The sequence below is a fragment of the Sciurus carolinensis genome, chromosome 15, assembly GCF_902686445.1.
Source record: "Sciurus carolinensis chromosome 15, mSciCar1.2, whole genome shotgun sequence".
In the NCBI taxonomy this organism is placed as follows: domain Eukaryota; kingdom Metazoa; phylum Chordata; class Mammalia; order Rodentia; family Sciuridae; genus Sciurus; species Sciurus carolinensis.
The window spans coordinates 41,826,831-41,854,799 of record NC_062227.1 but is presented as its reverse complement, the minus strand read 5'-3'; the positions used below and the strand labels follow the sequence as shown (position 1 = coordinate 41,854,799).

Genomic DNA, 27,969 nt, shown 5'->3' with positions numbered 1-27,969 from the left:
TCTGCTTCATGCTGTGCCTCTGTGATGGCACACATCACAACAGCTCTTGAACCTTCAGCGTTTCCCCTGTATTGTTGAAGCCAAGAATTTCAATTTTGTGAAAGCTAGAAGTCCATTATATTATTTTATTCTATTTTATTACTTTGTGTCGTATAATGAATTGAGCCCAGGGCTTCATGCATACAAGGCAAATGCTATACCATGAACCATATCCCCAGACCTTTTTTTGGTATTGAGGATTGAACCCAGGAGTGTTAACCACTAGGCCACATCCCCAGTCCTTTCTAATTTTCATTTTGAGACAGTCTCACTAAGTTGCTTGGAGCCTCGCTAAGTTGCTGAGGCTGCTTTGAACTTTCGGTCCTCCTGCCTTAGCCTCTTGAACCACTGGGATCACAGGCATGTGCCACCACACCCAGATTTACTCTGTTTAAAGTATTAAACTTTAAAATTTAATTTCTGCTAGACGACTGGACTTGGGTTTAGAATGTAACGTGTGGGTATTATTACAACTAAATGGCAAGGTAACTTACTGTTAAAAACAAAATAAGGAACCTCTTATATCAGTAGGTTTTCACTTTGAGCCCAAATGACAAGTAAGCATCCATTCCAAGTAATTTGGGACCTGCGAATATAAGCAGAAAAAGAGAAAACTCTTTGTTTTCATTTTTAAGCTGATATATATGTATATATATTATATATAGTGTAATAATAATAATATATCTAATATTTCTAGTTTAACAAAACCTTCATGCCATGGGAATTCTTTTTTTAAATGATGAACAGGAATCTTTGATTTAAAAAAAAAAAAAAAAAAAGGTTGGCATAAAGAGGGTGCTGTCGCCACGGTGACAGCTGTCCAGCAGAAACATCTCACATCTCTTCCCTTTATCATGTGTTTTAGGGCAATTCAAGCTGCTGGAACAAGACAGAGACATAAAAGAGCCAGTGCAATATTTCAACAGTGTGGAGGAGGTGGCTAAAGCATTTCCTGAACGCGTGTACGTCATGGAGGAAATTACTTTCAACGTGAAGGTAGCTCTTGAAACAACCAAATATTTATCTTCACTAAAATAATTTAACATTCGAGTCTGTGTGTACACAGTACGTGCGTGTCTGCCTCCCAGGAGAGTTCCATCCTCCCGGTGGGTTAGTGTTAGCCACCCAAGCTCCTTGTATGGCAGAGCCAACCTGACTCCTGACCTCTATTCATTAGCATTGTCATTTAAAAGTGACGAGTTCAAAAATAAAATTGCAAAAGCAGATAAAAGTTTTTTTTTGTTTTTTTTTTTTTTAATTTGGAGTTTATTCCCTAATGTGTAACAGTTGTTTGACCAGATTTTCTGTGGGACTGGTTGTTGTACTCTTCAACGCGAGGACATATGATGAAATGAATACCCAACTTTTAGTTCAGGAAGGAAAAAAGGCTTCCAGAGCCTGCCCTGAGATCAGCAGTGATCCATTCCATTCTTTGTGAGCTACCTATTGCAGTATACACTGAGAAAATTGATAAAATCTTACCCAGAAAAAAATGCTAGATAGGGTTTGCTCTGTTTAATGTGCTTTGCATTCTTATAGGGTCAAGGCACTTCCCTTCCACATGTCCAGCAAGCAAGCTCCTTAGACCAGACTTGATCTTGAAGCATTGCCACCAACTAGGTTCAGTCGTATTGCCCGCACATCTACTGCGTTTTCTTCAGCAACACCCACAGTTACACTCAACCACATTAGAAAGTGTTCACTTTGAAAGGATTTCCTATTTAAGTTCATTTCCACAGGAAGTCCAATTAAGTCACATTCTCTGAACATTTCAAGATTTCAGAGGCCAGAATCCTGTTTCTTAGAAATCTGCTTTCTGTGAACAACAGACTGCATGGTATCTTGGCCCAGGAATGCACCAGTGTCTTTGTGGGTGAGTCAGTCTGCCCACACTCTTCAAGAAAGGTAGGGGCATCCAAGCAACCTCCTTGTTTCTGAGCTGGTTCTGCCCATTTTATTGGCTAAGCCAAATCATTCTTTCTAATGTGGAACTGCTCTGGTCAACCTTCTTTAGTGTTATTTTTAGGGTGAATGAGATTTTATAGTTTGTAAAATCTTAATACTAAGTAAATTTTACTTATATGCAAGAATATTTATATAATTTTTAACTCCTTCAGTGGCCCAGTATGTGAGACAATGTATATTCAGTTACACCCAAAGTTTATGAGAATGTTTTCTTTATTTTTTTTAAACTTACCAACATTAATTGGTTCATAGGAAGTTACATCTGTTTTTATTCATCTGTCTGTCTGGTTTTTGGTGACTCTAGGGATCAGACCCAGGGCCTTGAGCATGCTGGGTTAGTGCTCTAACACTTAGCTGTATTCCCAGCCCCAGGAAATTGAATCTAATTTCATTAGTGTCTTCATATGATTTAAAGTTCTTCTTAAAACTTATATTTAGAATGATTTAATGAAAAAAATGTTTAGAAAGGCAAATTAATACTTTTAAACTCTTTTCTAAAAATATTTCATCTGTACTAAGTGATGTGGTGCACATCTGTAATCTCAGTGACTGGTGAGGCTGAGGCAGGAGGATCGTAAGTTGAAGGCCAGCCTCAGCAACTTAGAGAGACCCTGCCTCAAAATAAAAAATAAAAAGGACCATGGATGTATCTCAAAGGTAAAGTGCTCTGAGTTCAACCCCAGTACCCCCCCCAAAAAAAAATTTTTCATATGGAACAAATGATGAAAAGTCAAGCATAAAATTTTTTCATGATTTTTAAGATTTCCTCTAGTATTAAATTTAGCATTCTGGTTTTCGTGACATATTGTTCTGTATAGTATTTTAAAAAGGTGCCTATAGGGACTTTCTTTTTGAAAAGAAAAGATTTAAGCAGTGATTAAAAAAGATAATACTAAATTCATATGTTTTAATATTTTTAAAAGTATAAAATACCATGTTTGAGTGCATTCATTAAAATGTATGTAATAGAGATGTCACTTAACAGTTCGAAGGCAGGGATAAGTATATAAAGGGTGAGCTTATAGCACCCATAGAGCTGAGCTAATTGGATTTGGGTTGAGTTCCATGCTGTGCAAACATAAATATTTAACATCAATAGTCTATTACTTTAAAAGTTTTGAGAGCTATCACATCCAGCTTGCATAAATCAGTAGGATATTATTCAGTTCTTTTCAAAGGATGATTGATATAGAAACCTCAGGAAAGTTGTGTAAAGGAATACAAATGTTTGCAAGCTTAGCGAATAGACATCCAAGCAAATAAACTGGGGAAAGTTATGGGAAATTGTCTGGATGCTACTAGGCTGAAAGTAAATGTTGGAAGTCATGGTCTTCTTTAATTAAAAGTAAACATGATTATAGTGTCTGTGAGAATTAAGGGGAGATAGTAAAGAAATGACATGTTGGTTCATTACTTCCCTAGGAGGAGGAGAATAAAATGAAAACAGTGCTATTTATTCACAGATGTAACTGTTATCCAGGAAATAGGCGGTTTTTTTAAAAGAAATTTCAAACTTTCACACTCTACTGTCCACCACATAATTTAGACCAATAGGAGACACCATTGAAGAAATCACTTGGAGTTCAGAACTGATGTCTAACTGGTCTCATAACAGTCAAGGCGCACATGTTATTTGAAATAAATATTTTATAATATTATATATTATATATAAATAAATATTTACATGTATATATTCATATGTATGTATATAATATGTACTTGTATATGTGTGTATATACATATTATATATATATGTAACACATATAATTTATATAATATATATATATGCCCAAATGGAAAGCAAGTCTAAAGAATTCAGAGGAGAGCAAGTGTGTTAAAAGAATGGGAACTCTAGTTCTATTTTTTTTTTTTTTTTTTGGTCCAAGATTATATCAAAATGTTAACTAAAAGAATAGATAGTACTGTTCCCACGTTTATTTAAAAATGAAGCATTTCTTTTAACCTAAAATGAATGTTTTTTCCAGTACTAGGGATCAAACCCAGGGCCTCACACATGCTAGGCAAGCATCCTATCACTGAGGTATATCTGCTGCTCTTTTTAAAAAATTTGTTTTGAGGGACGGTCTCACTGAGTTGCCCACACTTGCCCCAAACTTGTAACACTCCTGCCTCAGCTTCCTGAGTAGCTGAATTTACAGGTTTGTATCACCGTACCTGTCAAAAATTTGTCTTTAAAGATGCCCTGCTATGTTTTACCCATTTTTGTCCCATTATCCCAAATGTGGAACACCTATAAAAACTTAAATATAGTATGTAATATATAATTATATAAGTTATAATTAGAAGAATATCATTGTATTATACTATAATGCTATGATAATATTAATATAATATATATAAGCTGTAGATTATGACCTGCAACCTATTTTAATCTACCTATGTAAATTTCATTGAAATAGTCACAGAATTGAAAACTTAAGACTTTATGGGTTAAAATTATCTGCCTGGTTGCCCCATCATTGATTAACTGCGTAAAATGAATTCAAATGCATTCATTGTTTAATTCCTTAATCATCAAGTTTATTTTGAGCTGTTATTATATGCCCAGCAATGGGAATACATTGTGAATATCCTAATACCTACCTGCATGGAGACCACAGTCTAATTAATAGGGTAGACAGACAATTGATAGATAAAGAAGTGTTAATACTACCTCCAAGTAGAGATATCAAGAGGACAGTTGGGTGTACCTATCTGGAGCTTGAAGAAAGGTCTAAGCTTGGGGTTTGGGGCTCATCACCTCCGGGAAGACACTTAATGCCATGGGTCCAGTTGAGTTGAACCTATACCACTGGTTCTCAACCAGGGGTGATTTTGTCCCTCAGAATACATTTTGCAATACACATAATTTTGATTGTCATGACTGTGGGGTGGAGGACATTCCTGCCATCTAGTGGGTAAAGGATGGGATGTCTCTAAGTATACCACAAGACAGAAGAGAGGCCCCCACAACAAAGAATTATCCACCCCAAAATGTTACTAGTGCCAAGGTTGAGAAACCCTAACCTAGAGACCAGATAAAGAGAGAAGAGATCTGAGGATAGAGCTTAGAACATACCAGTATCTAGGGGAGATGAAAGTATCTACCTGCCACAGGCAGGTAGGAGGACAACCAGGAGCAGGTGGTGTCCCAAAGCCAGGTTTCAAGGAAGAATGAGCAACTGTGTCCAATGCTGCTTAGTAGCTGAGTAAGTTGAGGACAAATTTAGCAAAATGGAACCCATTAGTATCCTTGACAGGAAGGAAATATTAATCAGCTCTAAGACCTGGAAAGTGAGTTAAAGAGGGCAGAGTATAGGATGGTCCTCAAGTTTTGTCCCTGTGAAATTCAAGTGAGATTTCTCTGTACCACCCTGTGTTTCTTTCAGCCATCTGTGGCTGCCTGGATACAGGTACAGAGTAGACACAGAGCTGGTGTTCATCAGATTTGAGGTTCTTCCAGGTTAATGTTACCCAGATTAGCCATGGTGTCATGAAGTATATAGTAAAAGGACAGGTAGCACTGAACCATAGAACCCTCACTGGGTAAAGAAATGTGAATGTGAACAGTGTAGCCCCAAATAGGAGTGGGAAATGGGAGGCAAGATGATCCAGAAAATTCAAGAATATGTGGGCAGGTAGCTTCTTGCTAATCATTTATGTGCATTTCCTTCAATCTCCACAGAACTAAAGGCATTCGATGTTTATAGAACAGCAGTCACCTGCTTCTGTCTCCCCCCCCCCTTTTTTTTTTCTTTATCCATCCAGTTTTTAGTTTCCATGGTGAGGATTTTGTGTTTTTTTACTTCCTTTCTTGAATATTTGTTTTTAACTGCAATAGACTTTTTCTCTCTTTTCTCTTAGTTTTTTTGTCAACCATCTCTATTCTGTTTATTTCCAAAGTCAGAAGTTGTGTCATTTCTGAGTTGGCCATCCCAACTGAAGTTTTAAACAGCCACACCAATCATTTTTAAGTCACTCATCTGTCTTTAAAGAAAGCCACCATGATCTAAAGACCAGTCCGACTGGGTTCATGCTCTGCATTTAGAACTGAGTTCGGACCTCTAGCTCCAGGCATTGACTGTGACCAAGGGCAAATCTTCACCTGCAAAATGAGTTGTTGTGAGAATTAATTGAAGTTGTACACTCAAGTCCTTTGCAAGTGTCCAATAGGGAAGTTGGCAAACTATGGCCTGTGGACAAGCCACCTGTTTTTGAAAATAAAGTTTTATCGGAACACAGCCAAGTCCATTTGTTTATGAATTGTCTGTGGCTGCTTTCATAACACCAGCAGAGCTACATTAGTTGCAACAGAAACCATATGGCTTACAGAGCCTGCCAGTACCTAATTCAGAGCATAAAATCATATTAAATTGTTTCATATTTATGAATAATTTCCCACCACAAATTATAACTTACCCTTAATTTAACACTTCACACCCAGTATCTTAATATTAAGAACTTAATATTAAGCTGCATATGTTATTGTTTTGGAATATCCCTTCACTTAATATGCTTTCAAGAGACACTACACTGATACCTGGTGAATTATTTCAGGTATCTCCAGCCAGCTGGGCAAGGTGGCGCACGCCTATAATCCCAGTGACTCGGGAGGCCGAGGCAGAGGATCACAGGTTCAAGGCCAGCTCTCAGCAATTTAGCAAGGCCCTAAGCAACTTAGTGAGATCCTTTCACAAAATAAAAATTAAGTACTGGTAATGTGGCTCAGTGAGATAAGCACTCCTGGGTTCAACCCCCAGTACCAAAAATTTTAAAAAAGGAAAAAAAAAAAAAAAAAGGTAGTTATCTCCAGCCTTTCAAACCCAGCCCACTGATGATGGGAAATTTTCTCACACATATATTCTCTGCCAGCAGAATAATGATTAATCAATTAAGTTTTAATCCAGTTCTGTCCTTACTGTGAAAGTTGTACAAGGTGAGGGAAGAAAGGGCAATTTTGATTTGGTGTTGGATCTGAAGTTCCCTGTCTTCATTGCAACAGCCCAAAACTTCACACCTTAAAATTACTGCCCTCAAGTCAGTGAACCCAGATACTCTAATCTGGATGCTTTAATGTCACTAATTTTAGTTCTAGCCAGTTTGGTCCATGCTTTTCAGCTGTTCCAGCAGAGATGACCCCAGAGGCAACATAACAAGTTCATATTGTCTCATCAAGGGAAAGTGACCCACTGAGGAATGTGAGATTCCAGTCAAATGTGGAGGAGTCACCACCTTTGCCTGCTCGGGCCTCCTAAGTACCATTTCCATACCATGTGATATGGGCAGGGAGCTGAACTGACAACCCTGTCACCTGCATATAGGCTCCTAATTACTGCATTTGGCACCCGCTATGGCAAGGATGTCATTTCCTAGCAACAGAGCCTCTGTAGTATGGGGAGAAGGATTTTAAGGGTGCCCTTTTTTTGGATATTGACAAATTATAATTGCTATATTTATAGAATGGAAAATGATGTTCTGATATTTACATACAGTGTGGAATGATTGAACCAGGCTAATTAACCCATTACCTCAAATACTTATTCCTCCTATCTACCTGCAACATTTTACCTTTTGACCAACATCTTCCTATTCACCCCACTTCCTACCCTCTGGTAACCACCATTCTGCTCTTTGCTTCTGTATGTTTTGTTATTTAGCTTTCACATGGCATGTCAGAACACGCAATGTCTGTCTTTCTGTGCCTGGCTTGTTTCACTTCGCATAGTATCTTCCAGGTTTATTCTGTTTGTCATAAATGATATTTCCCTTTTTTAAAAAATGACTGAATGGTATTCCATTGTGTATATTTACCAGATGTGACTTTTTAATAGGAAAAAAATTAATATAAGATTCAGAGCAGTTGTATGATAGCTTCTTGATACCGAGAAACTTGACGAAGAGTAAAATGATGAAGTACTATAAAATAATCCAGCAAGATGAGGCAGCTTGCAGACTTTGAGTTTTTACAGTGATCAAATTTTAGATCTGTGTATAACTAAAAACAACAAATAAATAAAAATTTCAGATCCAGAAAGGACTTTAGACACGACATAGCCCTATTTTTTATTAACAAATAAGAAAACTTAAGATGCAGATAGGCTAGCCAACTTCATTGATTCACACAAAGCCCCAATACTAGGTAGCAGCAAGTTCCACTAGCTTGGAAACTAGATCTCTAATTCAATTCAGTCATCTTTCTTTTCCTTCACTTTCTGTTTGTGGACTTGAGATAAGAATCAAGATTGTAATCAGAAAATATAATTAACATTGACATCATAGCTTGTGCAGGTTATTCCTTCTTTAAAAAATCTAAATAAACATGTTCAATAATTATTTCATGTTGTACAATACATATATGACCAAAATCCTTCAGTTTTTTGGGTTTTTTTGTTTGTTTTTGTATTTCTGAAATATATGATCTAAAACAAAGGATTTGGCAACTTTGGTTGAATGTTAAACCTGTCACTTTTTATATTTTGAAATGTTTGGTTGATTGTTATACCTGTCACTTTTTATATTTTATCCAAAGTATGACTCTAGAATTTAAAAAATAAAATTCTGCCAGTTATCTTGATGTTTTCTTTCAATCAACCTCAGTGTAGTTTCTAATTAATTAGATTTCATGGGTCAGATTGAATTCTATCAGAAATATCACTGTAAAGCATTAACTCAGAACTTCTAAAGTATTAACCAGTGTTTGTAAGAAGCAAGGCTAGAGTTGAGTTCTTGCAGCATTGCTGTTTGAAGCAGTGTTAAAGATAAACTCAAAGTGCTAAAATGCATCACTGAATAAATAAGCAGGAGTTCTCAAGTTTAATTTGATTAGTGCAACTTGATGCTGAACTTTGAATCTCTTCCAAGACTTCCAAGTTACTGAAAATCAGCCAGTTTTTTTCACAAGTCAAAGATTAGAAGCAATCTTTGTGCCTTTTATCTTAGCATTTTAGTTACCCTTTTAAAGTTGCTATCTGAGAAAGTTCCCAGGAAATAAAGACCTTCTCCTTTTGCCAATCAGTTACACTGGGCCTTATTTCCATAGATAAAGTAATTTAATTAAACAGATGTCAAAGTTTACCATATTCATTATAACAGAACAAACTATAGACAGGACCTTGAAAATATATTAATGAGAGGTTTGGGGCTACTTGTGATTCTACTCTAGTAATGATTTATGCTCTGACATCTTTCTGATCATGTTTGTCTTTTAAAATGCAAAAAACAGCTTATTAGTAGATAATTGTTTTGCATACATTGGCATCTTGTGGTTGTCCTGTAAAGTAACATAAAGAGTAGTACTAATTCAGTGTGTTGAGGGGTTTGTTTGTTTTGTTTTCAGAGTATAATTTGGTCTAACCACTGTTGGCAGTTTAAAATACCACTCCCTAGTTTGACTTGATAGTTCAGAAAAGGAGTATCCTTGTGTTTTAAGTTTATGATAATATCAGGGACACTGTTTTTCTTGTGATTTTCAGAAATGGACAAGGGATCATTTGCTCCAGCATTTTCTCTAGAACCTTTGGAGTACAAACTCATTCTAGACAACCAGCATTGTGGATAGCTGTGTTTTAAGAAAATTCTTTCCAAAATGACTCTAATTTCCTTTCATTTCCTTATAATATGTTGCACTTTTTGCCACTTAAAAAGAGTACTGGAGCAAAAGTTGAATGTTCCTTCATCTCCTGTTCTATATTTCACTGAAGCTCTCCATACTTCTTGAGATATGTGTGACTTTTGCCTTTGCATGCCCAGCCCCTGTACCTTGATAATTTGGTGTTTTATGGTCTTCTTAACTTTTTTTTGCTTCCTGTATCTTAGAACACCTGCCTTTACAGTCTGTCTTCCCAGTTTTTATTTCCACTTTTTCCACTCCGGTCTGCCATGGGCTGGAAATGGTGGATCATGTTTGGCAGGTTGTTGATAAGATAGGAGCAGGGCTGTGCAAGCTCTTCCTGTAAGCCCTCACATCAGCAGTTTCTCTCTCCTTTTTGACCAGCACCCTTTTCGTTCTTGCTTTGTTCTTGGCTACATTCCAGAGAGGTCAGAAATGATCAGTGACTGTGCAACCTCAATTTCGTCAGATGTGAAAAGGAGTTTTAAAGATGAAAGTGAATTTTGGAGGTAGCCAATTTTTATTTTTATTTTCCAGTTTTTAAAAGTTGTATAGTTTCCTTAGGATGAGTCAGATGTCATTTATTTTCAAGATTCATTCAGGATGATAAATTGGATATAATTGTGGGTTAATTATTTTAGTGTTTGAAGACAGCTCAGTACTTTTATTTATTTATTTATTTATTTATTTATTTATTTATTTTGGTCATTTGGGGTTTTAAGACCTCCTCTGAAAAACTACCAGTTGGCAAACCCTCTGCTCTGGAGTCACAAATTAAATCAATGCCATTGTTTCTTGTCATTCTTGCCTTATTTCCTGTTTAAAAACACCATACCACTCAGAACTGATAGTTATCTTAACTCTTAAGGCACTTTTGGTCTCATTTTCAGCCATTTTCCCAAATAAAAATTGAACTTGGCATAACACATAATATTAATCAAGTATTGTATTTTAGTCTATATATTAATCAGATCAATCCTGGTTGCCATTTAAGAGTTGGAATTTTAACCTCTATCACATTGCTAGAGAACAGATTGCCTATTGCCAACACCATCATTGTGTGTGTGTGTGTGTGTGTGTGTGTGTGTGTGTGTGTAAGATTTTACTTCAGTGTTTTAAAATGTTTCTTGACCATGGAGTATTAGTTCTGCATGTTATTATGAGTAAAACCCTGATCGTTTCCTGGATTAGACCTATTAGAGTTGTTTAGATAACACACTTTGAATTACTTCCTCTCAGGAAACATTGAAGCTGGAAATGTTAACCAGGCACACATACCGAAGCACTTAGAACACATTGTTTCTTTTGCTATTAAAAAATAAAAAAGGAAAGACATTATGCAAATAAATCACATCTGTAGAAACCTAAGGAGATTGTTTGACTCAACTGCCAAAGGAAGGGCATTTATTTACAAGATTTCTCATCTGTCACTGACAGGGACCACAAAATTGGTTGGTATGTTAGTCCCATAATTTATGCAGGGCTAATTGCTAGCATTAATGATGACATCAGAGTTGGAAGCATAGAATTACAGATTGTATTCACATATGTTATGCATTTTCATATATGGGAGTAGGAGTAACTTACTAAGTACACACAAAACTGTTGAATGTGCCCAGATAGCCACATTTAGTAAGGATAACTTTGATCTGCTTAATCTGTGCATGTACTATCTGCTTCGCATCTCAGAAGCTGGCTGACATTCACTCTTGGTTCATTTTGGTGTGCAGTGCTTCATTAGACCTCTGATTTCTTCATTCTACAAGGTGTATGTTTATAAAGGTAAATTAGGGGAAATATATCAAGTATCAATATAATGCAATAGAAACTGTGCTTTGCTATTCCTTCAAGTTTGGAATAGCAAATCAGCTCCCTGTATACTAATTGGAAGTACTTGGTTATGTGAGTAAATATGTGTGCGTGTCTCAAATCTCATGAGCACCGCTTCTCAGCATCCTTGTCTCCATCCTTATCCAAGTGGGTGAACTGCCAAGTCTTTCACAAAGTTCCAATAAAAGGAAGAAGTATAGCAATGAGCAGAGAGTTTTGCAGACTAGTTCTGTTCCAAACTGGTATATTTTGAATCATTTCCACATGCTCACTTCCTTTGGGATATATCCGTAACGATATTTCAGGCTGTATTCTGACGTTAAGTTTTATTCTGGGATAAGTATTCAATAAAAACTTGAGCTAGTCTTCAGTACATAGAAAAGGATAATGCTAAAATAATGGTCTGGGCTTGAAGGCAGTAGTGGATGGAAACCTAGAAAATATAGAATTGTGAAAAACAATGTAAAGCAGAATTACAAGTAAAATGTTTTTATTGTTAATGAAAGTCCTAGTCAAAGTAACCTGCATTTATTGAGAGCCTACCTTACTCTAAGAACTGTGGGCAGTTGTGTACATAACATTCACTTAGTCTGTGAAGTAACAGTGGTGTTCCCATCTTACAGATGAGGAACCTGAGGTTCAAAATAGTAAACGCTTGCCCAGCATAGAGGTGCACATCTGTAATCCCAGCCTCTCAGGAGGGTGTGGCAGGAGGACAGGGGAATTGAAAGTTCAAGGCTAACTTCAGCAACTTAGTAAGGCCCTGAGCAATTTAGCAAGACCCTGACTCAAAATAAAAAACAAACTCCCTCATCTAATTCAGCCGAGGTTAGCTTTTACTTTCAGGCTAGGTTGTACCCACGTTTTCCATAGTATTCTGGGCAGAGGAAGAAGCCGTGGGAGGCCGGCAGACTTGCTGATCACATCAGCTCGATTTAAATCGAGCAATCAAGTTTGTTACTGCTTCCAAGAAGTGCAGAAGTTGCGCTCTCTCCACTGAATTCTCACTTTTGACCTCGATATCAAGCACAACTGGATAGACCGCTCTCTTTTAGAGTTTGAATTAACCTGTGTTTATGGTCACGCAATGTGAGAGTCCTCATCTCTCCTCTCTCTCAATAAGGTACTCCACGTGCATGGACCTTTTTATTCCCGAAAGGAGGCCTAGCACCCACCTGTCCCGTTTGCCTTCTCTTCTGAATTCCTCACGAGGGCACCCTCTTCCAGGCACCGGTACTCACTCCCATCCTGCATGGGCAAGGGACAGGGTTCCCGTTGGGTTGGACTGGCTGCAAAATAAAAGCTAAGAAATATATATATCAGAAATAAAGACAAAAAAGTGGGAATACAGGGGCATGACCCATTGAGTCATCCAGAAGGTTCTGGCTCTAACAAAGAAGCAACCCACACTTGCTTTATTTTATTTTATTTTATATTTTTAATGTTTTTAGATATTGATAGACCTTTATTTTATTCATTTATTTGTACATGATGCTGGGAATCGAACCCAGTGCCTTACACATGCTAGGCAAGCACTCTATCACTGAGCCACAACCCCAGCCCCCAGGTTTGCTTTATTTAGAGCCATACAGGTGGAAGGGGACTGGTAGGAGCTTCTTCCCCAAAACAGGCTGTGGGGTGGAGGTGAGCCTGCCATTTGGCTCTAGCAGGTCACTCCCGTCTCCCATCCTGTGCTGGTGCCTGGACTCCAATCTGGCAGTGAGCTAATGCAGGATACCACCTGACTCAGGTGTTCTTTAACAGTGGCTATCTGACTGTGAGTACCTGAGGCCAGGCATTCCTGGTTAATTACTCCATCTTGGTGCGGTTCTCTTAGGAGTTGTGGATGGCTCCCCTCAGGGGACGTGGCTCTGTGGTTAGGCATGCCTAGGTTCAATCCCCCATATCAACCAAAAAAAAAAACCAACCAAACAAACAAAAAACAGTAAACACTTTGTCTGAGGTCATTTAATGGTAAAGTCAGGATTCAATCCCAGCTTGTGGCTAATAGTGTTAACTAATAGTATTGCGCCAAATTCCAAAGCTGTGGTTCTTTCCATTATCTATTCCCAAGATTGACAAACTTTTTCTAGAAAAGGATAGAAAATAAATGCTTCCAAGTTTGCAGACATAACAGTCACTGTTACAACTATTCAGCACTACATTATCAGGCAAAACAATGTTTATAGCCATAGACTATTCCTAAACAAATGGGTGTGGCAGTAACCTAATAAAACCTTCTTAACAAAATCAGGTGGTAGGCTAGATGTGGACTGCCCAGCAGTGTTTTGCCCACCTCTGATCTACATACAGTGTTGTAGGCTGAGTTGCTAAGCTGACAGTAAGAATACACTCTAAAGTTAAAATGAAGAGCAAAATGATTCCTGGGGACCAAAGTCAAGAAAATAACTGAAGTCTTGAACTAAAGATCCTGTAATAAAAGAAAGTGAGCTCTCATATGTGCCAAGTACTATCATTCAAAAAATGATTTGTTAGTGTTAAAAAAAAAATCCAAGCTGTATTCTTTAAAATGGTCAGTCATGAAAAACAAAACCAAAAAAATCCCAGATGGGAGGACTAGATGCAGTGTGGTAATACTGGTCTGATCCAGAAAAAGGATGTCAGTGGAAAAACAGGTGACATCTAAAGAAAGCTTGTAGCCTATGTAATGGTATTGGACCGGTGTGGTGAATGTGTAATGCTCATGGTAGTTTTAACAGGAACTGTCTTCCTACTTAGTGATTTTGTTTTTGGCCAATCTGAAATTTTTTCAAACAAGCAGTTAAAATTTGCTCATTTACTACTTATATTCCTAGACTTACTACAGTATGGACACATAGCATCCTTGTCAGGGCCAGGTGATTACTAAGTCTGAAAGTAAAATGGTTTTTAAACCTTACCAGCTCGAATTGCCATTAAAACAGTATTGCACTGTCATTTATGTACTTATAATGACTCCTGCAGAGAAATTTACTTCACCATGGAAACAGCAAAGCTGTTTGTTTTTTATAGTACTAATGATGATTGACAAATTGCTTGTTCCAAAGATTAAAATTATACCCAGATGACCTAGAATGAGAAATTATTTACAAAGCTTGTTCTACCTCATTTTCTAAACACTTACAGGCAATTGCCACTCAGTATGCATTATGAACATCATCAATTACTTTACCCCGTCACCTTTTATTAACATAAAAGTTCAGTCTACCTAGACCTGATAAAGCTTAATAAAGATAGCATAATAAAACTGTAGGCCAATCACACCTGTGACTAAGATCCATAAATCATAGATCAAATACTATCAAAAAAATCATGCAGTGTTGTCTTAAGTATACCATGATGGTGAACAGATTATTTCAAGTACATAGAATTATTTGAATGCATGGAAATCTACTCTTTTTTTTTTTCTGCCTTTTGTTCTTTTTTTTTATTGTAAACAAATGGGATACATGTTGTTTCTCTGCTTGTACATGGCGTAAAGGCATACCATTTGTGTAATCATAAATTTACATAGAGTAATGCTGTTTGATTCATTCTGTTATTTTCCCCTTCCCCCCCACCCCTCCCACCCTTCCTCTCCCTCTATACAGTCCTTCCTTCCTCCATTCTTGCCCCCCTCCCTAACCCTAACTCTAACCCTAACACTAACCCCTCCCACTCCCCATTATGTGTCATCATCCACTTATTAGCGATATCATTCGTCCTTTGGTTTTTTGAGATTGGCTTATCTCACTTAGCATGATATTCTCCAATTTCATCCATTTGCTGCAAATGCCATAATTTTATCATTCGTTATGGCTGAGTAATATTCCATTGTATATATATATACCACAGTTTCTTTATCCATTCATCAATTGAAGGACACCTAGGTTGGTTCCACAATCTGGCTATTGTGAACTGAGCAGCTATGAACATTGATGTGACTGTATCTCTGTAATATGCTGATTTTAAGTCCTTTGGGTATAGGCCAAGGAGTGGGATAGCTGGGTCAAATGGTGGTTCCATTCCAAGTTTTCTAAGGAATCTCCACACTGCTTTCCAGAGTGGCTGCACTAATTTGCAGCCCCACCAGCAATGTATGAGTGTACCTTTCTCCCCACATCCTCGTCAACACCTGTTGTTGCTTGTATTCTTGATAATCGCCATTCTAATTGGGTTGAGATGGAATCTTAGGGTGGTTTTGATTTGCATTTCTCTTATTACTATAGATGTTGAACATTTTTCCATATGTTTGTTGATTGCTTGTAGATCTTCTTCTGTCAAGTGTCTATTCATTTCCTTAGCCCATTTGTCGATTGGATTATTTGCATTCTTTGTGTAGAGTTTTTTGAGTTCTTTATAGATTCTGGAGATTAGTGCTCTATCTGAAGTATGATTGGCAAAGATTTTCTCCCACTCTGTAGGCTCTTTCTTCGCATTGCTGATAGTTTCCTTTGCTGAGAAAAAGCTTTTTAGTTTGAATCTATCCCAGTTATTGATTCTTGCTTTTATTTCTTGTGCTACGGGAGTCCTGTTGAGGAAGTCTGGTGCTAAGCCGACATGTAGAAGCTCTGGACCTACTTTTTCTTCTATAAGATGCAAGGTCTCTGGTCTGATTCCGAGGTCCTTGATCCATTTTGAGTTTAGTTTCGTGCATGGTGAGAGATATGGGTTTAGTTTCATTCTATTGCATATGGATTTCCAATTCTCCCAGCACCATTTGTTGAAGAGGCTGTCTTTTCTCCATTGCATATTTTTGGCCCCTTTGTCTAGTATGAGAAAATTGTATTTATTTGGGTTTGTATCCGTGTCCTCTATTCTGTACCATTGATCCACCTTTCTATTTTGGTACCAGTGCCATGCCGTTTTTGTTACTATTGCTTTGTAGTAGAGTTGAAGATCTGCTATTGCGATACCCCCTGCTTCACTCTTTCTGCCAAGGATTGCTTTAGCTATTCTGGGTTTTTTATTCTTCCAGATGAATTTCATAATTTCTTGCTCTATTTCTGTAAGGTACATCATTGGGATTTTAATTGGAATTGCATTGAATCTGTATAGCACTTTTGGTAGTATGGCCATTTTGACAATATTAATTCTGCCTATCCAAGAACATGGGAGATCTTTCCATCTTCTAAGGTTTTCTTTAATTTCTTTCTTTAGTGTTCTGTAGTTCTCATTGTAGAGGTCTTTCACCTCTTTTGTGAGATTGATTCCCAAGTATTTTATTTTTTTCGAAGCTATTGTGAATGGGGTAGTTTTCCTGATTTCTCTTTCTGAAGATTCATCGCTTATATATAAAAATGCCTTAGATTTATGTGCATTGATCTTATGTCCCGCTACTTTACTGAATTCACTAATGAGATCTAAAAGTTTTCTGGTGGAATTTCCTGGTTCCTCTAAGTATACAATCATATCATCAGCAAATAGGGATAGTTTGAGTTCTTCTTTTCCTATTCATATCCCTTTAATTTCTTTGGTCTGTCTAATTGCTCTGGCTAGAGTTTCAAGGACAATATTGAAAAGAAGTGGTGAAAGAGGGCATCCCTGCCTTGTTCCAGTTTTTAGGGGGAATGCTTTCAGTTTTTCACCATTTAGAATGATATTAGCCGTGGGCTTAGCATAGATGGCCTTTACAATGTTAAGGAATGTTCCCACTATCCCTATTTTTTCTAGTGTTTTGAGCATGAAGGGGTGCTGTATTTTATCAAATGCTCTCTCTGCATCTATTGAAATAATCATTTGATTCTTGACTTTAAGTCTATTGATATGGTGAATTACATTTATTGATTTCCTGATGTTGAACCAACCTTGCATCCCTGGGATGAAACCCACTTGATCATGGTGCACTATCTTTTTAATATGTTTTTGTATGCGATTTGCTAAAATTTTGTTTAGAATTTTTGCATCGATGTTCATTAAGGATATTGGTCTGAAATGAAAATCTCTTATAAAAACAATACACAAAGTTAAAACTAAACATGACCATGTTCTGGATACTGAAATAGCATTTGATTAAAAATTTTAAAATTTTTTGTAGAAATTTTTAGAAATGAGAATGGTGAGATACATTACTAATATGATAACATCTCCAACCAACATACTTCCCATAGTTTTATGAAGGTGCTGACTTGTATTCACATTAAAATCTGAAACAACATAAAAATACTATCACCACCACCACCTCTGTTGGGGGAGAACAGGAATGAAAATTGAAAAATTTGAAGATAAATTCTACTAGGAATCCCAAGAGAATCAACTGGAAAGAAAAAAAAAAAAAAAAAAACGAGTAAGTAAGATACTGGACATACAGGATAGCAATAATATTCAGTAACTGTGAATCAGGTTGGTAATCCATACTAATCAAGGAAATAAAAAATCTAAATAAATGAGAATTATGTGCCTATTTGGAAATACTATTGTAATGGTGTCGCCACTTGTCAGAACACCCTGTGATTTAATACTTTTCAAAGAAAATTATCAACTCAAACCCCAGACAAATGATTCTAAAGATCATATGGAAAAACAAGCAGGCAAAATACCTAAAATTTTCTTGGTGTCTTTGTTCTTTTTTTTGCTTTCTCCTTTTTTATTTTTAAATAATTTAGTCTTAAAGAATTATTGCAAGAATAGTCTGAAAATTTCCTAAACACTTGGCCACATTGGTTTTATCATGGTTTATCTTTCCCCACTTACACACTTGTACATATATGTACATAGGTATTGATTATGAGTCTTTTTCTGAATCACTTGATAATGACTTGAATACATTATGCACTTTACCCCTTAATACATTAAGTTTATTTTTACCTAAGAATAAGGGCATTTTATTAGGTGAACACAATGTATGCAGCAAAGATAATTGCAAGGAAACACAATCCCTATTCCAAATTTTCTCAATTGTCCCCAGAGTGTACTTTTTTCCATTTTCATTTCTCTTTATTTCACTTTAGCCTGAAACAGTTCTTCAGCCTTTCTCTTTCATAGCATGCACATTTTGTTAAGAATATATACATACCAGGTGTTTTATTAGAATATTTCTCAGTTTTTCTGATATTTTCTCATGATAGGATTCCATAATACAGTCTTGACTTGGAATGTTACATAAGGCCATGAGCTTCTCAGGTTGTTGGCATACCTCTCCTTGATGATATTAAATGCCATCACTCTGCCAAAGAGTTGTCCAATTTCTTTACTATATTATTTAGTTCTTCCTCCTTGCAGTGAATAAGCATTCTGGGTGCTGCTTTAAAGACATGCACATCACTTGCATCTTAATCAAGCATCTATAAAATCGAGCGTCTTGATGATTTTTATATAAAACCAGCCTTTACTATGACAGTTGCATAATCAAAATTTGTTAATCCCACCACTCTTCCTCCTTTTCCCATTTTTTCATTCACTCATCTTTTTGCCATCAGTGTAGACGTAGACATTCTCGTTCTATTCAGTAGATTATATTTCATTATGGTATGTTTATTATGATGCCCAGTATGTCCCAGATTTTGCCAGTGGGAGCTAATTCAGACTGGTTCCTGTGTTCTCTTGACATATTATTTTATAAGAACTTTACTTTCTGGGACAACAAAATGTTCCAAGCTCATCTTGTCTCTCTCCTGCCCTATTGCTGAAATCAGTAATTTCTTCAAGAAGTATTGGTTCCTTTTGATGGGGAGTTGTTTGGACAGTGAGTTCGGGATACTAGGAGCCATAGCTTCCAGTAGCTTAGAAAGACAAAGCTAATAAGGGTATATGTGCATGTGCACCGTTTCTGAAAATTGCAAGTTAATATTGATACCCCAGGGAGTTCTTTCTTGCCTCTCCTGCCTTGCCCCATTTCAACATTTCTGTTTCTTCTTCCAGAGTGAAAACTGTGATTTTCAAAACATCAACACATTGACTCATTTCTTCATTCCTATGATACACATTCAGTTGACTCACCCTGTACCATGTCCTTGTGAAAAACAGATTTACTAAAAGAAACACCATATTTATTGGTCTTTTTCCCCTACCAACATTATGTAGCCAAAGGTAGTCTTCTGGCATTGACAGTAATGTGGTCAGAGAACAAGAATTCCAAAGTTACTGGCTTGTTCCTTTGTTCCCAAAATGGTTGGTTATTTTATTGATTTGAAATACAGTTTGATTCATCTGTTTCCATTTGCATTCGGAATTAAGTTTACCTGTTTTTTTACACTGTTGATTTTTTTTTTTTTAGTATATATGTAGAATATTAACATGGATCCTAAAAGTCTATAGCAAGGTACTCTCAGAGAGGTATCATTTTCTCCTGTGTCCCTGCTATGTGGTTCTTCCCTACCTCCTATAAGTGACCATTTTAATTGTTTTCTGGATTTTTCTAAAAAAATTTTTATTTTTCTTCTAATTTTTTCTTTTTTTTCCTTTTTTTTTTTTTTAACAAAAATAGATAAAATATATACACTAATTTTCACTTTTTACTTAAGCACACTGGATAACCTTTTTGCTTTCTTTTTCACTTAACAGTATATTCTGTAAGTCATTTCATATCAAATTCATTGTACTCATTATTCTCATTCTTTTTTGCATGGTACCTTTTTATGTGTGTACCATAGTTTACTCAGTCGACTTTCTGTATTTGGACATTTAGCTCAGTTCCTGTGTTTTGCAGATACAAGTAATGCCCTAGTGAATAACCCTGTACATGTATATTTTCATATTTGTGGAAGATTATCGTCAAGATAAATCACAAGAAGTAAGGTTGCAGGGTGGAGGGATAAATGTATGCATAATTAGGTTGAGTATTGTCAGATTCCCCGTCACAGGGGTTGTATCATGTTGCCTTCCCACTAACTATGGACAAGAGTTCTGGTTACCCGACAGCCTCCTTAGTGTGGTAGGTGAGAAATGGCATCTCAATGTGATTTTAATTGACATTTCTCTTATTATGAAAAAGGTTGAACATCTTTTCATAGATATGAAAGCACACATGAAAGCTGGTGTGCCTCTTTAGTGGATTGGCTTTACATTTCTTTTACTGCTTTTTTTTTTTTTTTTTTTTTTTTTTTTTTTGTGGTGCTGGGGATCGAACCCAGGGCCTTGTGCTTGCAAGGCAAGCACTCTCCTGACTGAGCTATCTCCCCAGCCCCTTTTACTGGTTTTTCTATAGCATTTTTGGTCCTCATTTTTTAAAAGGTTCTTATACTTTAGGAATCTTTGTGATATATGTTGCAAGTATTTTCTGTCAGTCTGTCTTTTAACTTTTGACTTTGCTTCTCTTGTTTTTAACCATTCGAAAAATACTTTAGTCAGAAAAATCACAAGTGGGGGCTTTTGTATCAGATCTGAACATTTATAATAAAAATATAGAATTTTAAGCAATATAATTATGGAAAAATAGAAAGATCACTGGGATAAGTGACCTCAAAATAGGTACAAGTATATATAAACATTTAAATGTATGCGTTTAATGAATTTAGCATATATTAAAAGTGACACTTCAAATCAATGATGAAAGGGATAGTTATATAGGAAGTATACTAGCCACCAAACTGTTTAGAAATAAAGTTAAATCCCTACGTTAACTAGTTCACCAAAGAAAATTCAGTTAAATAAATTTAATAGTTAACAAATGAAACCTTCAAAATACTAGGACAAAATATTGGTAATTATATCAGCGTTTCTCAGCTTCAACACTGTTTAGGTTTTGAACTGGATAATTCTTTCCTGTGGGAAGAAGGGGGTGTCCTTTATATTGTGCTTGTTTAACGACACCTCTGGCCTCTACCCAAGAGACACAAACAGCAGCTTCCCCAGTCGTGCCAATCAAAAACTTCTACAGACTTGCTAAATGCCCTCTAGATCTTCTTCACTGGAAGCATAGCACCAAAGAATGAAAGCAGAAAGATCATTCTGAAACAATTTACTACATTGGGAAAAAAATAAAAAAGCTTAAGAATCTTGCTGTAAAATTGAAATTCAAGCAACAAATTGAAAAATACATAGCATAAATGGCATTCCAGTTACCTAAAATGTGATCAATAAGAACCTAAATAATCAGTAAATGTCATATATATATGTATATTCTAATAATCGAAGATATTTAAAATAAAACATGAACAAATAAATTCAAGATGCAGACTTTACCTTTCATATTAGTCAATATGAAATGAACTTATTCACATTTAGGGAGACAGACACTTTCATTGAGTGATAGAAGAATAAATTAATATAACATTGAAATGCAACAGACAATACATGTTATAACTTTCACATATATACTTAGCTTTTCTCCATGCATTTTACTTATGGTACTTTATCCTTTGGAGATAATGGAACTGTCAAAAAGTTCATTACTGTACTATTTATAATTGGTGAACATTGGGAAAATGCATCTGTCCAATAAAAAGGAACAGGTCAAAATAAATTAAGGTACATTCATATATAATGAATATATTAAGGTACATTTATGTATTATGATTACATTAAATCAGTACTATAATCAATGAAGTGTATACACAGGGAAGATGGGCAGATTATAATTAGAAACTCAGGTAATAAAATTGTGTGTATATCTATGTATCTCTGAGATAGGTACCATTTCTTTTTTTCTATTTATATAAAAATGTTGACAATAACAAGGTAGTATAGAATTTTTAATTTTTGTTTTTGTATTTTCTAACATTTTTCCATTAAACATGAATAGTTTATATAATAAAAAAAGTTTTAATGGATAAATAAAACAGTTTTTAGGGGCTAGGATTGTAGCTCAGTGGCGGAGTGCTTGCCTAACTGACATGTGTGAGGTCCTGGGTTATATCCCCAGCACCACGTTTATGGGGGGAAAAAAAAGTTTTTTAATCCTTTGTCTCAATACCAAATTTTTAAAAGTTGGAAAAATTTTAAAAGTAAAACAATAGTAAATTTTTAAATAACAGAAAAGAATTTTCTGCAGTGGTGTTCATGAAAGAATTATTTTTATAACTGAAAAAGAAAGACAATGTCCCATAATAATTTTGCATATGATAGACTACTCTGCATATGTAAGGATAAAAATGGTATTTTTAAAAGTCTAAGCCAATATTGTCTTGGTGAAAAGTGGTACTTGTTAATCATCTAAGCATTGACCATCCAAAAATGAAATTCCAAAATCTTATAAAGGAAACTATCTAAATTTAGTATTAAAAGCACAGCATTTCTTGTGTGTGTGTGTGTTTGTGTGGTGATAGAAGTTTCTTTACTTCTTTGTGTGAATAAACTAAAGAAAACCAACCTAAAATTTAATTTGTTGTATTGTAGGTTGCTTCAGGCGAGTGCAACGAGGACACTGAAGTTTACAACATCACCCTGTGTACCGGCGATGAACTCACTCTAATGGGGCAGGCAGAAATCCTGTATGCAAAGACTTTCAAGGAAAAGTCACGACTTAACACAATCTTCAAAAAGATTGGGAAGCTCAATTCCATCAGCAAACTAGGAAAAGGCAAAATGCCGTGCCTCATCTGCATGAATCACAGGACCAATGAAAGCATCAGCCTTCCATTCCAGTGCAAGGGCAGATTTAGCACCCGGAGCCCCCTGGAGCTTCAGATGCAGGAAGGTGAACACACCATCCGCAACATCGTGGAGAAAACCAGGCTTCCTGTGAATGTGACTGTTCCAAGTCCTCCACCCAGAAACCCATACGACCTCCACTTCATCCGAGAGGGACACCGCTACAAGTTTGTCAACATCCAGACCAAGACGGTGGTGGTTTGCTGTGTACTGCGGAACAACAAGATTCTCCCCATGCACTTCCCTTTGCATTTGACTGTCCCCAAGTTCAGCCTCCCAGAACACCTGGTAAAGGGAGAGGTATGGCCCGAAACCCTGGTCCATCACTGGCTGGGTATCTGCCAAGAGCAGTTTGACATTGATGAGTATTCACGGGCTGTCCGTGATGTGAAGACAGACTGGAATGAGGACTGCAAGAGCCCCAAGAAGGGCCGGTGCTCTGGCCACAACCACGTGCCCAACTCTCTCAGCTATGCCCGGGATGAGCTTACCCAGTCCTTCCACCGGCTGTCAGTCTGTGTGTATGGCAACAATCTCCATGGCAACAGTGAAGTGAACCTTCACGGCTGCAGGGACCTGGGGGGAGAGTGGGCCCCCTTTCCTCATGACATCCTGCCCTATCAGGACTCTGGTGATAGTGGGAGTGACTACCTTTTCCCAGAAGCTAGTGAAGAATCAGCAGGTGTCCCAGGGAAGTCAGAACTTCCTTATGAAGAGCTATGGCTGGAGGAAGGCAAGCCCGTCTGTCAGCCTCTTACTCGCTCTCTGAGTGAGAAGAGCAGATGCGACCCATTGAGAGGCTCTGCCCGGTCCAAATGTGCAACCTCTCCTCTTCCTGTCCCTGAGACTCTGGGAGCCACAATGAAGTCTTCAGAAATTGCCCTACCTCCACCTCCAGTGCCTCCCAAGTCTGAAGCCGTAAGTTGTTTGTCTTTGTGAGTGGTGTGCTGCTCTCAGTGTTGCTCTGCACAGTCGTCTATCTACTCATTCATTTTCTTTAAAAAAGGAAAACTTCCCAACGGAAGTTGATCAGAATGAACAAATTTGTTTGACTTGGCATGAAATGTAGTTGTTAGCTAGATTATCTCACTAGTTAGAGTTAAGGTTGTATTCTATGTTGGATGAAAAACTCTCCAAGAGTCTTTTACAGGAGACATTTAAAGCTTTCACTGGTGCCTAGAAAACACATTACAGGGAGGAGAGAGTAGAAGCTGGGAGACCAGGGAAGAGAGAGTTAAAGCAACAGGGATATGAGGTGATGATGCCTGACCCAGAGCAGGTAGTAGCAGTGCAAGGCAGGGAGAGATGCGCTGCTTTGGAATATGGCTCAGAGGTAGGCCAGCAATGTTTACTGATGAAGCAGGTGTGGGAATGAAGGAGGAGGGCAACAACCCCCTAGATTCTGTTTTAGTCACTTTGCTGCTGCGACTGAAACACCCAGCCAGCACAATTGTAAAGGAGGAAAAGTTTATTTGAGGGCTCACAGTTTCAGCAATCTTAGTCCATAAAAGGCCGGCTCCATTCCTCAGGGTTCCAGGTGAGGCAGAACATTATGGCCGGAGAGTATGGCAGAGGGAAACAGTTCACATGATGATCAGAAAGCAGAGATAGAAACTCTACTCCCCAGACACAAAAGTTAAACCCCATAGACACCCAATGAACCACCCCCTCAAGCTACCCCCTACCTGCCTCCAGTTACCACTCAGTTAATCCCATCAGGGATTAATTTACTGATTAGGTTAAGAATATGACCTGATCATTTCTCCTCCAGTCTTCTTGCATTGTCTCACACATGAACTTTTAGGGGACACTACATCTAAACCATAACAGATTTTTAACCACAGCAACAGAGTAGATATTTGCCTCTATACTACAGGAAAGACTGAAAAAGATGTACATCTATTGGAAGCAGAGGGGAATGAGCAGGCATTGGCATCCCTCATAACTCTTCTGTATCGCTGAAGCTGCATTGAGATAAATGCATGGGAGTGTGCTCACCAGAACCAGGTGCCGAGTCGTTCTAAACGCCTTAAACATAACTAGTGGAGCTGGGGTTGTGGCTCTGTGGTGGAATGCATGCTTAGCAGGCCTTAAGAACCCCAGGTTCAATTCCCAGCATCCACAAAAGAAGGCATTCAGTACAAACAGGAAAAAGGGTCTTCCGTTTGGATAATGTTTTTGATTGACAGCCACTCTGAACTTCTGCTACTCTTTTTTTTTTTTTTTTTTTTTTTTTTTGCGGTGCTGGGGATTGAACCCAGGGCCTTGTGCTTGCAAGGCAGGCACTTTACCAACTAAGCTATCTCCCCAGCCCTTCTGCTACTCATTTTTGATGATTAAATTTCATTTTACCTGAAGGGAGAAGTACTAGAGGCACTAGGTATAATTCTGTTCATGTATTTGATAATATGTATTACAGTGGTTTACTTTTTTCCAGCTCTAGCAAAATCTTTTCTTAAAATATCTTACACAGATCCCAACATATTAGATGAATTAAAAACCCACCTAAATAAAGCACACATAAGAAAAGGAAATCTTTCTTGTGTCCCCACCCACTCTCTTCCCCCATCAGGTGGTTTTGGGATACCTCTATGGACCCCTAGACTGTGGAGAACCCAGTTTCCAAACCATGAAATTACTTGGTTAGATGCTAGAAATACCTAGTCTAGTAAGACCTAGACTCTGAGCCCTGGTACCTTTTAATTTTATGGGGAAGGTAACAGACAAAAAGAGAAGACTGTTATACAGGTTAAAAGACAAACAATAAAAGAGAGGGACACAATGCATGTGGGAATTCAGAGGACAAAGAGAGAGTTCTGGTTGGAAATGAACAAAAAGAAGCCTTTGTGGAGATTCTGATATTTTAAGTTTAGAGCATATCTGTAAATTGAAAGATTAGAGAGATGAGAAAGAAAAAAATTTCAGGTAGAGTGAGCAAGGGTTTGGGAAATGGGACAGCTTAAGCACATGAGGAAAAACAAGTTCTGTTGAATAGTGTTGGATAGGGTTAGGTAAGATTGGGTAGGGTTGGATAGGGTGGATAAGTTTGATAGGGTTGGATAGATTGGATAAGGTTGAATAAGGTGCATAAAGGGCAACAGTGATTGACAGACTGGAGCCAGGACATGGACAACCCTGAATGCTGGGCAGTAGTTCATGCCAGGTGCCCTGCTTAGCTGTCCACACAGAGCCCTCATTGCTCCAAAGTTTTCTCAAGAGAGAATCTACTTCTGGCTCCCAGAAACTGCAGGTCTGGGCTTTCCCATGCTTTTTCCCTGTACCTTTTCCCAGGATCTTCCAGGGACCCTAAGGCACAAGCACAGAGATCCCTGTATTCATTAGAGGTATTCATGTATTCATGGAATATTTGGGGAACTCTTGGTGGAACTAAGGTCCTCAATCCTTGTATTCACCTAAGGGTGACTCCAAAAGTTAGGTAAACAGTAAGGGGACCCCCTCCTAGCAAGCACCATAATACCTTTAGTGGTGTGGAAACTCAGCTATGTATTTGATGTTACATGACGGTTGAGGCCTTGATCTTTATTAGGAACGTGACAGTGTGAGCCTTTCCTGATGCGCCTTGGTCCTGCCTTGCATGTAGTGTGCATCATGTTTGTTGACTACTGATTACTCATCCAAAGCGGTCATACCCAGGATCACTTGTGTAGCCAAGTCTAGAGGTAGGAAATTAGCATCACTTGTTTTTTCAGTGGCTGATGAAAGAAGAGTAAGAACATAAATATTAAGAAGTCTTGACCTTGGTACTAAAAGAAAATCACTTTAGTTAGGTTGGAAACTGAAGCAAATTTCATAGGAAAAGAAAAGATTTTGGCCTCCAGTCTAAACTGTAATTTCTTATGATGTAAGAGAATCTTTTCAGAGTATGTCCAGTGTTTATAAAACACTATAAACATAAAAACACCTGAAATCATTTAGTTTACTTTTAAAGAAAAAAATTAAGCATTTTAAATGAAGTCATATTTTTTTATTAGTTCTGTGACCATGAAATGAATTTTCCATTTTTAGGATGTGTGTGGGAACCAGAGAACATCATAATTATTAGATGTGGCTTCAGCTTGTAATTTTCAAAAGGGAACTTTAATGGGGCATCAGTTCAAGTGCTCCCATTGAATTAAATAGGAATTCTGCCTCGGATAGTTAGAATGCAGTGAGTCTGGGAGAGACAGGCCCGTGTCTAACAGCCGTCCCACCCGGTAATTAAAGATAGTGGTGAGTTTTCAAGTGAGGTCCGGGGAACATCATCTGGGAAGAAGACAACTCCCACCAGGTTCCTTAGGAAGAGAAGTTGCTGGCGCAATGAAGAGTCAGAGAAAAGGTGTCTTTCATCGTAAGTAAGCAAAGCTGGGGACGGATGAATGAACCTCCTCCTCGACCCAGCCACCTTACCGTCTGGAGGCAGTGTGGCTGCATGAAGGTGCCCGTCAGCCAGCTCCAGTCGTCCAGCGCCTCTCCTCTTCACTTTCCAGCATCCTGAGTTGTGACATGTTTACGCTCTCTCCCCAGCAGATTTTGATGGGTTTTATTTCTTCCTGTGAAAGTGAGAACGAATCTTTCCCCTTCAGCGATCATGCGTGCTGTTTGCAGCCCTGGTGGCGTCCGTGTGATTCTCCAGAGCACCTTCCCATCCACATCTTACACAGGGAAAGTAGGCTGTGGGGCCAGAGCATCCTTAGAGACAGAGGAGTTGTTTGAGCCCTGTTAATGTATTTGGTTCATACACCTTGTATCTGATGTGACTCTTCGGAATTACACTCTGGTCATCTCTTGTGTCCTTGTCAACATTGTTCAATGTAGATTTTTTTAGACAAAGCAATGCCACTCCATCTCTCTGTAATATGAGGAACTGTTTCCTTCCTAACAGGAACGTCCCAGGGGAAAATAAACAGTAACTGGTCCCAGGGGTAGAAGGGACACAGCCACTTGTATCCCCAGAACTGCTGGGGTGGATCCCAGGATGAGGGAGCATGCCCACCTCACTGAGTGTTGATGTTGTCTCT

The 27,969-nt window shown here is 37.7% G+C and overlaps 1 protein-coding gene across 3 annotated transcripts in view; it reads left to right on the top strand.

Moving 5' to 3' along the window:
* Garem1 (GRB2 associated regulator of MAPK1 subtype 1) overlaps positions 1-27,969 on the top strand; it is a 187,168-nt gene that overhangs the window by 144,549 nt on the left and 14,650 nt on the right. For all 3 annotated transcript variants that reach the window (XM_047526425.1, XM_047526424.1, XM_047526426.1), the window contains exons 3-4: positions 905-1,035; positions 22,697-23,869. In XM_047526425.1, coding sequence (XP_047382381.1) covers positions 905-1,035; positions 22,697-23,869 — 1,304 coding nt within the window. The remainder of the gene's footprint in view (positions 1-904; positions 1,036-22,696; positions 23,870-27,969) is intronic.